At 33.5% G+C, this 12,525-nt stretch overlaps 3 protein-coding genes across 3 annotated transcripts in view; 2 read left to right on the forward strand and 1 right to left on the reverse strand.

Annotated features, from left to right (window-relative positions):
- Positions 1-560: 560 nt before the first annotated feature.
- On the forward strand, positions 561-4,568 carry LOC106142980 (integrin beta pat-3). The gene is made up of 8 exons (XM_060949547.1): positions 561-686; positions 1,037-1,428; positions 1,560-2,094; positions 2,187-2,548; positions 2,681-2,818; positions 3,017-3,200; positions 3,555-3,933; positions 4,267-4,568. The coding sequence occupies exons 1-8, from the start codon at positions 561-563 to the stop codon at positions 4,494-4,496; spliced, it is 2,346 nt and encodes a 781-aa protein (XP_060805530.1). The 3' UTR covers positions 4,497-4,568.
- Positions 4,569-4,737: 169 nt separating this feature from the next.
- On the reverse strand, positions 4,738-9,303 carry LOC106142981 (integrin beta-3). The gene is made up of 8 exons (XM_060949638.1): positions 9,169-9,303; positions 8,381-8,796; positions 7,558-8,056; positions 7,073-7,401; positions 6,727-6,837; positions 6,054-6,258; positions 5,356-5,728; positions 4,738-4,992 (listed from the first exon to the last, which is right to left on the reverse strand). The coding sequence occupies exons 1-8, from the start codon at positions 9,301-9,303 to the stop codon at positions 4,790-4,792; spliced, it is 2,271 nt and encodes a 756-aa protein (XP_060805621.1). The 3' UTR covers positions 4,738-4,789.
- A 1,554-nt stretch (positions 9,304-10,857) lies between these two features.
- LOC106143150 (integrin beta-PS) overlaps positions 10,858-12,525 on the forward strand; it is a 39,516-nt gene continuing 37,848 nt past the window's right edge. Inside the window, exon 1 of the mRNA XM_013345160.2 lies at positions 10,858-11,133. Coding sequence (XP_013200614.1) covers positions 10,981-11,133 — 153 coding nt within the window. The 5' untranslated portion in view covers positions 10,858-10,980. The remainder of the gene's footprint in view (positions 11,134-12,525) is intronic.

Consider the following 12,525-nt stretch of genomic DNA (forward strand, 5'->3'; position numbering starts at 1 on the left):
GTAATAAAATTTTAAAATAATTTGTATTTTTAATTGTCCCATGGTGGGTCAAGTGGGATTGACCCTGTAGTAGTCCCATGGAATAAGTGACACTAACAAAATCGTCCTAATAGTCCCAAAATTAACTCAAATGGAATAGACGGCAAGTAATACACATAAACATTAAAACATATTTAGTTAGGCACAATTTCTATTGTTTTCATAAAGTAGGTAATGAAATAAATATATACCTACGCGACAAATTACACAGATTGAGATAGCCTCGAAGTAAGTTCGAAACTTGATTGGATTAAGTCTAGACTATAAGACTTTTCTCGTGTCCATCAGAATGAACGGTCATCGTGGTCCCAGGATTTTGTATCCATTGACGAGACTACGAAGGAGAACTGAAGATCTTTCTCTAGTCCCATTGTTTTCTAATTAATTATCCTGTGTAAATGTAGCTCCTAACTCTTCACCTCTTCGAAATAAGGAAAATATTTACTTTTTATCCCGATGCACACGTTTTCCTGTAAAAATTTCAGTATGGACTTGACGATTTATAACTTGACACTAGCAGAATGTGTTCTACTTTATATTTTGTTCTACTATTCTTTATAAGTTTGACTGTTTCTGAAGATCCTTGCGAGTCACGTGACACATGTAGCAAATGCATTACATATCCTAACTGTGTGTGGTGTGCAAAGGTGAGTACATTGCTTTACAATAATAATATTTTTAATTAAAAGTCTGTTCAGACGTAACTACTTACCCATGTTGTGGAAATAAAACGTGGAGTTTATTTTTGTACATAAATAAAAAACTTAACTCGGTGCTCCCCCAAAGTACCGCGATTACGCTCGACAGGAATTTAACGTCATCCTTTCTAGAATGTATAATTAACTGTATGTCAAAATTAACAGAAATTCTGTTACTGGTCTTGGCATTCATAAGGCTGTGTTGATTAAATTATTTTTATCTATTATCTGGATGAATGACAATGATTTAACAACAAAACTTAAAAGTAAATAAGTTATACCTATACTTAATATTTCAGGTGGACTATCAAGGAAGTCGATGCAAATCATCGAATTCAGATATACAAAAACAATGTTCAGAACATTTGCAAGACCTTCACAGTGAAGTGACCATTACACGAAATGATAATTTCACTTCTAAATGGGAAAGCGTTGTTCAGATCGCTCCTCAGAACATTAAAGTAAAATTAAGAGTTGGTGAACCCACAAATTTCAGTTTCAAATATAAACAGGCTGAAAACTATCCTGTTGATTTATACTTTCTCCTGGATGTGTCTAAATCGATGGCCAAAATAAGAGATTTGTTGATGAAACAATCACAAGATCTCTATAATGTTATGCAAAGTTTCACAAATATAATTCGTTTAGGAATCGGAACGTTTGTAGACAAGAATACATTTCCTTTCGTAAAGTAAGTATTTATTTGATTGATTACTTAAAATTGTCCCATTACTCACAACTTGAGTAGCAAAATCTATGTCATTTGTGGTAATAGTGATTTTTGTTTTATTTAGATATTTTACTCGAAACTTATTCTTACAGCAACCCTCAGAAGAAAGAATGTTATTCTTTCAGAAATAAATTATCACTGACTGATAATGTGAAATTATTTAATGAAACACTAAAACGTACGAAATTTATTGAAAACGTTGATATGCCAGAAGGGGGACTCGATGCCCTAGGACAAGTTTTAGCATGTAGCAATGGTACTAATAATATAATTGGTTGGAGTCCGCATTCTAGAAAAATCGTATTGTTTATTACTGATGACCAGTATCATGCAGCTGGTGATGGCCTTATAGCAGGTATACATCAACCGTATGATGGTAAATGCTATACTGGATTTGACGGAATATACAAAAAAGAATTGGAAATGGATTACCCTTCTGTTCTTATGATAAAGAAACTGGCTAAGAAAATAGGAGCTATAATCATTTTTGTCGCAAAGGATAGTATAGCGAGTATATATAATAATCTGGCTGATGCTGTGAATGGAAAAGCTGAGGAATATAGTGTCCATGAAACAGAAAATAAACAGAATACAAAATTCGACAAAATGTTAAAAACAATTTATGAAGTAAGTTTGTGTAAAATTTAAGCAGACATTAGATATCTATGATCGAAATTACCTTAAATTACATTAGTATTAAATTTTTTATAATATTACAGGAAAAGACGAAGACTATTAACTTGTTGACTGCTAACGTAGAAAAAAATGGAGATTTAGATTATGACATTGCATTTACTCCAGATTGTAGGAAAAAAGATATTTATTCCGAATCAGATGCAGCCTGCACTGTCAAATTTTATGAAGAGAAATTAATAAATGCAACTATTACACTTAATAAACACATAGATACCGCAAAAAATTTTAGTGTAGAAATACTCATAGACGGACTTAATGAAAAATTAATAGTAGATGTTGATGTGATAACGAATTGCGATTGTGAAGCGACTATAAAAATTAAAGCAGATCAATGTAATAGGAATGGTGCTCTAGAGTGCGGTCTTTGTAAATGTGATAATAACTGGTAAGCAACTTAGAATTAGCCCTCATAATCCTAAGTCACTAATTTTGAAATACTGACTAGATACTCATCTGTAATTCTTAGTATTCAAATGAATCGATATTTTGCTTATACTTATGATATTGACGTTTCCAGGTTCGGTCCACAATGTAATTGCACTCAAGATTATGATAAAACAGATGAGTCTACGTCATGTAAACGAAAAGGCGAGGACATTGTGTGTAGTGGCAACGGGGACTGTATTTGTGGAGCTTGTGAGTGTCACAGTCATGGGTATGTTAAATTTATTTTAACCTATAAATTTTTATTTATTTATATTTATCTCACGAAATCAAAGTTGTTCACACACACTTCATCTTTTTAGTAAACCTTTGGACCAAACTGATTACTTACTGTAGCAATTTGTTTCGATTCCCGTCTCAACACAATGTTTAATTCACACACAATCTTTAATCTACACATTTGTTTAAGGTCTTACCAAAAATATTCTGGTAAATACTGTCAATGTAACGCAGACAGTTGCCCGAGAAGAAATAACACGATATGTTCAAATCACGGCAGTTGCAACTGTGGTATTTGTACATGTGACAAATTATGGACTGGAAAAGCGTGTGAAATATCACTACTTAAAACTAACTGTGTCAAGGATAATAAGGTAAATCAGAGGAAATTCTTTAAGTTATAGCCAGGGAAATCAACTTCAGCACACCTGCAATTTAGGTAGTTGGATGTGATGATTTTTGATTCAAACTTAGGTCGTATTTATAGGATTATAGAGGTCAGACCGTAATCACTTCGTGTAAGTCACCTGACTCGTTTCATGGACTGTCATGTACAAACTCCAGGCCAAACGAACGGGAGAAACACTAGAAGAAGAATGTACTCACCCATTTAATCTTTAGGATGAAAATACAATAATATTTCTTTATCTGCAACTAATATGTTTCGGCTAATTATTCGTTCCTGTGCGAGATCAACATATATTTTTCATTTTAATATTCAATTTCAGGAATGTAGTGGTCGTGGCAAATGTTTTAATAATGCTTGCGTTTGTGATGTCTTACCAGAGTGGGATGAAAGAAAGAACACTATAAATAGTATCTGCGCCATCATTCCTGATACTAACATACATAAACGTCAATGCAAGACTTTAGAAGAATGGGTAATATGTTCTTACAATGGAGAAGATTCGTGTACGACTATTGAAGGTGTTAAAATAAACAAAATTCCAGAAATAACTAATTCTGATAAGATCTCTTGGAATATTTGCGACGATATAAGGATTGCGGTCGGATGCTACATTCACTTTGGTTATAAATATCATGATGAAAATAAAACAATAGAACTACTTATTGAAGAAAAAGAAAACTGTCAAGAAACCTATTACAGTAAGAAATTCCTTAAGTATTTTAAAAAAAATTGTATGGTTTTAATTATACTCATTTAATTATTGAAGAAATTTCATAGAGTTTAAATTAAGGAGTAACATAAGCTAAGAGTAGGTACCATTATACTTTTTCCTTGTAAATTCCTACAAAACAGAAGTGAAGCTCCAGACAAAAGTCGAATGATACCATCATATCCCAGTTACATTCTCAAGCATTACATTCGAATTCTGGAATCCGCTTGAAACATCTTAAACAAAGTATTGAATACTTATAGTTATATGATTGTCATTTTTCGCATCGATAGTACCCATGTATTTTCCGATTTGATTTCAGTGTTTGGAGGTTTAGTCTTCGCAACACTAATATTTGGAGGAATAGGTACTCTGGTCGGCTGGAAGGTATTAACAACGATACGAGATCGACGAGAGTACGAGCAGTTTATGACCTCAAGCAACCAACGTCAATCCAGCATCAGGAACAATGTTCTTTATAAATCACCCAAAGTTACCATCAATAATCCCGCCTACGTAGAGCACAAAGATGACTTTGATGAAACAACGTGATCAATGACGCATATTGATACATCTTCCAAAAGCAACCTCAATTTTTTTATTGTAATTGTAATTGTTTTGTAAAATCTGCCCGATGAATTTAGTAATTATTAAAACGAAATGTGTTTGCATATAAAATTTGTGAGTAAGTAATTTACTAAGAACTATTGCATTATCTATTAATAATAAGAAACACTAATGCAGTAAAAGTTTTTTATTCGTATCGGTTTTCTGCCCCGAGATTGCTGTCTTGATAGCAAATTACATTAAATCTCAAGGTTTCTATATATAAGCATTAAGTTAAATCACTGCTGAAATGTAGGATTCGCAAACTCAATACTGGGATCCACATAAAACGGGTTTCTCATGACTTCAAAACCTGCCTCTTTCGCTTCTCTGGCGAATTTATCATATTCTTTGGCATCATAATAGTCCACCAGGATCTTCCAGATGATAACTGTTAGTATGCCGACCAACAGTACTGTACCAATAGCTATTCCAACTGGAACTGAAAATAGATTGATGCAATGTTACCTAGATAACAAGTTTTGCCGTGTTTCCAACACTTGAAAATAGAACCTCTCTATTCAGAAAACACTTTTACCTAGTGCAATAACCGTTACATAACCCACGTACTATAGGTATTTAACAGAAAAACCAAACCTGCCCCCATAACAGGAGTCACTCCATGTAATTTATTAGGTAAGGTAGGTGGTACCTTACCTATTTCTGAATCTTTCCCATCGAGGAATGATACAACCGTAATAAATATAATAAAAATTTTAAATGTTCAACTTAATAACTACAACAACTTGAAAACTGATAAACAATTAAACTTCCAGCTAATTAATTACACAACATTTATACATACCCCAAACATCGGCTTCGGGAGGCACTTCCAACTGGTCCTGTATGACTATGTGCAATTTCCGATCATTTTTATCATAGTAATGCCTGAAAACAATCGAGGTGCCATTTTCTAGAGTTTTCTTGCACCACTCCCCGCGTCGACCCTTTGCGTTCATATTTGTTCTATTGACAATACCGACCACAGCACGGATATCCTTATTGCAATTAGTTTTGTGGTAGTAGTTACATTCTACTATTGTTTCAAGCACTTTGCATCGTCTGTCTGCACATTCATCACAACTGTCGCAAAAAGCTCCATCGTAGCTTTTTTCCTTGGCTCCTCTTTTTGCGCAAACGCACTCGCCACAAACGCATTCGCCGTTACCTGAGCATATCTGAAAATTTTCTTTCTTGGATGATGTTGTTTTACCTTGATATTGTAGATCAAAATAATTTTTAAAACCTTCGTTATTAAACTTTTTTCCAATGATAGCCGTAATTTCATATTAATATAAATCTGTAGATATTAAACACAAAGTCAATACTTTGTGTTTGTAATTGTCCAGCCAGCCATTCAATAATGCATGCAAGGATTTACTATAAAACAAAAATCAGACAAATTCTTTAAATACATATTAGACCTAGCTTCATATTATTTAAAGTCATTATCATCCTTGACTACGTTGTTAGTTATTCCTTTGTTATCCAGGAAAAACTTACTTTTTTAGAGTACGGGTCAATACAATCAGTGTTGCCGGCTGGACAATTACAATCTTGCCCTTTCCAGTTTTCAAAGCAATTGCACTTCCCTAAATGACAGCGTCCGTGGCCAGCACAAAGCAGGTTATTGACTCTAAGGCATGCTTTGTCATCGAATTCGCAGAAAGTCCCAGAAAAATCATCCTTGCAATCGCATTTGCCGCAACTGTTTAAAAAATTAAATGTCAATTTTAGTTGGCTTGGTATGTTTCTATTAATAATTAGGGAAAACTAAGCTAACTCGACAGTACAAACGACCACTCGTGTTTTTATGTACTAAACTTTATAACTTCAGATTTATTAGAAATGTTCATTTCATCATGACTTGCCGGGGATTCGAACCCAGGATCTTGGGCATCAGAGACAAACACAAAACCGATTTGCAGAAACAGAGGTTGTTTAATGACTATTAATGAAATGAGATAAATGAGATTAAATTTATTAAACTTATTAAGAAAAAAGAAAATAAAAACATTAAAAGCGTATTTGAAGTTTTAAAGATTTCATGCTACATATATATACTCGTACAAGTTCTCATTAAAACTAGTATTTATTTACAAAGTTGAATTAGGTAGTTCACATGTGATATATAATATATAATATGTTATATAACGTTTCATTTTTACTGGTTTACCTGCAAGTTCCATGCGAGCTGCAATATTGAAGATCTGTCTCATTTGCTTTGCATTTATGAGATTCGCTTATTCCAGTATCTTCCACAGAACATTGACATTTACTGCCAGATCTAAAATTCAAATAAGTACACATTTGAGTAAACATCGTACCTACTAAAATTATTCAATACAGTAATGGTGACACTTAGTTCTCATTTTCTGTTAGTAATATTAAAAGTAATTTAACTCGATATCGAAAACGTAATCATAACATCTAATTTCATGTTCTCTCTCTTGACCAAAATTTTAATTTATAGATAATAAAAATTACCTCGACTCATAACTACTACTAGACAAAAAACTTACCTCCCTTCATAACATTTACAGACACCACATTGATATGACCCATTAGAACTGCATTGTGTGGATTTTAACACAGATTTCTTTTCGCATTCGCACTCACAAAGAACATTTAGTCTAATTGACAGGCTCTCCATAAGATTCGAAGGACCTATCTTCAATAAAGGCCGCCTCTCCCCATAACAGTTTTTAACTGTTAATTTAGCTTTAATATGTAAGATTTTGTTATGAACAATTTTGCAGTTTTCAGTGTTTATACAGTCAGGTTCTAAAGATAATTTTACGTTTGATGGCCAATTCGAATCCAAACTTAACTTCATGACTCTCACGGATTCCTGTAAATATGTATGTTTTTTTTATTAGAGTCAGTAAATTTGCACTACATAAAATTATACTATGAATAAAAATTTAAAATTATATTTACCTAATGCACATGCATGCATAGTGTACGCAACCAATAAAAATTAAATAGGCAAAAACGCCTCACTTACCAAATATGCATCTCTTATAATTTCAACAATATTGGATTGAGCCTTTAATTCTGCATACTTTGCTCCACGGATTGTGTTAGCGAGAGCACTATAATCTGCGCGAACCTCATTAACTGCAGCAAATATTATGATAAATTTACCATCAGTAGCGACTTTATTTATTTGACTGACTGATGGATAGTCAAAAGTCAATTGGCCATCATACGAATTATTTTTTAGATGACATTTCATATCATTTGTTACATCAGCATCCACCATTTTCCCATCGCCTGCGCTGTGATATGTATTATCTGTGCAGAGGATTATTATGCGCCTGGCATCTTTTCGCCATTTCAATTCTTCGTCGCACGTCATTGCTTGCATCAAAGCATCGAGACCAGCTTCGGGATCATCGTAATTGGCTCCAAATGGTACAGAAGCAAGAATATCAACAAATTGTTCTATTTCATCGGTTAATGATAAATGATTCTTGAATGAGTATGCCAAATGATAGTCTGGACTGGAAATATAATAGTATTTTAGTGTGGTTTAAATATGTAAGTGCTGTAGGTATGTATTTATAATTTTGTGGTTTAATCACATTGTGTGAAATATATTTGGATGGCAAGATCTCTACTACAACTCTATCATAGCTCTATCAATCATTATATACTTATAAATTTAGCCAAATTTGAAAACTTTTCTTCATCATTTTCTTACATGTAACAAACAAATAGTTGTAAGAAAACGCTTTGATAGAAAATAGAAAGAGAAACAGAATAACTTTATTAATATTACAAGCTTCCTACTAAACACCTATTTATGTATCAAAAGTTAAACTTACTCAGCATATGGTAGCGCCGATTTTTCAATAAAACTTCCAACACCAAACCTGACATTGTTAGTGAAACTCTTTAGTTCTTCATAAAGTTTTTTCCCTTCTTGCATCAGTAATTTCGTGTGAACTTCCATCGTGTAAGAATGATCCATTAAATAATAAACATCAATTGGGAAATCCTTCGCTGGTTTATAGTGCATATCAAAATTTACAACAAGACCCGGTCTAGTGGCTATGTCCAATTTGTGCGGGACAAACTGAATAGCGTCTTTACCTCCCCGAAAATCTCTAGTGATGTAATCTGGTGGTGATACTTTGACTTTACTGATAGGATACACACGATGTTTTACTTCACAATTAAATTTTACCTTGCGAGATGTTAAATCCGCTATGGACGTGCAGCGTTGTCCGGTCATGGTGGGCTAAAAAGATTAAACGATGTAAAGTTAAATATTAAAATGAATGACTGAATTAAACAGTTACAACGAACTTTGTACATACATACATATGGTCACGTCTATATCCCTTGCGGGGTATACAGAGCCAACAGTCTTGGAAAGACTGAATGACCACGTTCAGCTATTGGGCTTAATGATAGAATTGAGATTCAAATAGTGACAGGTTGCTAGCCCATCGCCTAAAAAAAGAATCCCAAGTTTGTTAGCCTATCCCTTAGTCACCTTTACGACATCCATGGGAAAGAGATGGAGTGGTCCTATTGTTTTTTGCATTGGTGCCGGGAACCACACGGCACTAACTGGCACTGCTATTAAGAGTGAAAACAATAGTTATACCTGAGAACACCACACACAGGATTCTTCGGCGAAACTAGTGCATGCACCACAAGTCTCATGGCTACTACAACTCAACTCCGAAAGGACAAAAACTACAAACAATTCCACAAATATTACAACAAGTAGAACCTTCATCTTTAAATTTTAATTCAATACCAGAAAATTAATGCCAATGGCTACATTTGAACAGTTTCTAACAGACTGATAAATTGTAAAACGATTGAGAGAAGGAAAATACGAATTATAATGCCGTTTGCGTAATATTATATACGTAATGTACTCGTACAAATTGATACCGTGTCTTATGCTTAAACAAATATAATAAAAAAACAAACAAACATTTATTGCACCCAATCAAAAAGATGGACTTGATACAGAAAACATTGTCATTTTAGAAAAATATGTAACCGTTTAATAAACAAAAGATATAGGTAACAGTACAATTATACCATACATTTTGGGAAATGAGCATTTCGGGAATCGGACATTTTAAAACCGATGGAAATTTTGAGAATTGGCTTTTGAACCGGTTACATCCTCGCCATTTTGTTTTTATTTTATTTTTTGTTTTTGTTTGGCTTTTACACTAAGCGACTCCTATATGAGACCCGCAACCTTGGCAGGGGGCATTTTAACGTATATTAAATCATGGTTACACATTCAGTTGACTAGATTTGCAGTTTTCCTTACGATGGTTTCCTCTCCTCTCCCGTTACGGCATCAGCTAGCACCTAAACTAATGTAGGTACATAACTCAGAAATAGGATTTGAACCTGTGCCGCCACGCGCATTACTGACGCATTTTAGTCGGGCACCTTACCAACCTAGTGGTAACGTAATGTGAACCGATTATTCAATTATGTATAATGTCAGTAAATAACTGAGAGAAATAAAGAAATCGCTAGAAAAAATTATAACTTGCTTTGAACGACGCGTGGCATGATTCATGATGTTCCTACTTATTTTTTTTACACTAGATATAATCCGAGTCATAAGGAAACATTCATATAAATTATATTTAAAGGTTAGCGCAATATCAAATACACAATATATCGTGTTATAAGTAATTAAATATTCCCAAACAGGAAATAATATATTGTTACAGTATGTACTTACATCGTAACCCATGCCATTATGGTGACCATAGTTCCTAATAACCAAAAGAAATGGTTACTTATTGTTTATAAAGTTAAACAAGTTTTATAAATATCATAAAACTGCTTAATCGCTTCTGTTGAAATTTGGTACTAGAAAACTACATATTCATGAGTAACTTAGGCTATTTCTATTCTACCTATCTTTGGGAATTTTCTGGAACTAATTAGCAAATTGTCGCCGAAGCTATTACATTCAGCATTTAACTTAGATACTATTTTCATCTCAAAATGTTTTTTAAACTATAGGTAATTAATCTGAGGTAAATACTAATTACATTCTCCGTTGAGTTGTTGTTCATAAATTTTAGATGAAAAAAAAAACCATTCACCCAAATGTCTGGGGATTTGAGTTCATATCTTAGGTAATCTTATCTTAAAGCCCACCCTGTAATGACAAAAACAATAGCTACTGTGGCAGAAATAAAATTAATTTTATAGTAATTCGTTTGAATGAATTTCCGCGAAAACTTGTGATGAGATGAATCATGCATGGATGGAAGTGAGTGAACGGTGCTCAGTCCAGTCACGCAGCGCCGTGCGTCCGTACGGACGGATTGAACGATAACGCGCGCAATTTGAAAATCGAACGCGATCCCGGCATTCGACAAAAACAATAAAAAAAATAGAACCGTGTTGATTTCTTAAGAAAAAAAAAATGGCGCCTATTTTCTTTTTCATGGTGTTGATTACAATTCCGATTCAGTGGATTTTCGCATTTAATTGTAATAGTGTGGAATATGAGACTATTATGGATTGCGATCAGTGTATTAAATGTGGCGGTCATTGGTGCATTTCACCCGGTCCCAATGTAAGTATTTTTTTTTATTTCTTTTAACCGAGAGTGTTTAGCTAACCTACCTTACACATAAAATTGTAAGTGCTTACTATGGAACACAAAATGTACCTAACTGTTTAGTTAAGGTTTAATTTTAGTTACAGGGAGGTAGTTATCACATACTTACTGAAAATGGTTAAAAGCTTTTTAGACGTTTTACTACCTGCCTTTCCCCGTACAAAGACGTACCTACTTAGGTACGTTTATCATTTTAGGGTACCTACTTACATACAAAGTTAATAAACTTATTAAAGATATGTATTCAATTTTATTTTTAGACCTAATAATCAAAGAAACAAGTTTTAACTTTTATAAACGAGCACTATTGATTTCTTTCGTTGATTCATCTCTTAGTCATAAATAAGAAATCTTTTCCTTGTGTTACTCACAAGATGGACTCTTAAATTTTTGTTTGTTTAATAAATTTAATATGCAGCATTAGACGTAAGGGGGTTATATTCATAATCTGCTCAAAGAAATCTATGAACCAAACAGTTACATAGAGTGGAATACTTTTTTAAATACCTTTAATTTTATCACGTCTTTATCCCTTACGGGGTTACACGGAACCGTTATCTCCAAAAAGACTGAAAGATCACATTTAGGTTACTAGTTCATCGCCTATAAAAGTAGGTATAATAGAAACCCTTAAATCACAAATGATCAAAATAGTTACCACAAAGCTCACTACTGATCAGATAAAAGTAAAATTATTTATCAATAAGTAAAAGAGAACTTTAAACTCACAAAAGGAAGTAGTAATTACATAGGTCAGTAATGTCTCGATGCTTAAAAATAAGCCCTTACAAACCAAACCCAAGGCTAAGATACCGTCGCGAGGAAACGGAAGGAAACAATTGAGTCAATAAACGTCTGCTAGCCAAGAATTGATCATGTACGGCATATCCAACTCCAAACGTTAGAGGTAACTAGAGGACGACGCCCCGTTAAATAAAAAATCCCTTTAATTCCCATTCCCGCGGGAATTTCGAGAAAACCTCTCATAGTGAACTAAGAAAGACTACATAAGTAACCTACATACCAAATTTCATGTCAAAACCTAGGGTTTAGGGTAAAGTTTTATATATACATACATATTAAAGATGGATACTGGATCATTTTGAATGTGCGTAAGGTTTCTCTCTACTCTTAGATTTTTTGAAAGTGTTTTCTCAGGATTTAGTAAACATTCCTCAAGTTCCAAAATCTGGTGCCCAATCGCACTAGATTTTGTGAAATACAAAAAGCTATTAAAAAAGCACTATATGCTTTGTCTACCGCGTAAGGGATGAAGACGTGGTTATATATTATGTATGGGTACTATGTAATGTTAACAATTTGATGATTTTCCAATTCAAAGGAGTA

This window comes from Amyelois transitella, chromosome 2 (genome assembly GCF_032362555.1).
Source record: "Amyelois transitella isolate CPQ chromosome 2, ilAmyTran1.1, whole genome shotgun sequence".
Lineage (NCBI taxonomy): Eukaryota > Metazoa > Arthropoda > Insecta > Lepidoptera > Pyralidae > Amyelois > Amyelois transitella.

Coding starts and splice junctions, on each gene's coding strand:
- LOC106142980 (XM_060949547.1), top strand. CDS start 561: ATGTGTTCTACTTTATATTTTGTTCTACTATTCTTTATAAGTTTGACT. Junction 2,095..2,186: donor TGTTAAAAACAATTTATGAA/GTAAGTTTGTGT, acceptor ATAATATTACAG/GAAAAGACGAAGACTATTAA. Junction 3,934..4,266: donor CTGTCAAGAAACCTATTACA/GTAAGAAATTCC, acceptor ATTTGATTTCAG/TGTTTGGAGGTTTAGTCTTC.
- LOC106142981 (XM_060949638.1), bottom strand. CDS start 9,303: ATGAAGGTTCTACTTGTTGTAATATTTGTGGAATTGTTTGTAGTTTTT. Junction 8,797..9,168: donor CCTGTGTGTGGTGTTCTCAG/GTATAACTATTG, acceptor TAATCTTTTTAG/CCCACCATGACCGGACAACG. Junction 6,838..7,072: donor TGTAAATGTTATGAAGGGAG/GTAAGTTTTTTG, acceptor TTTGAATTTTAG/ATCTGGCAGTAAATGTCAAT.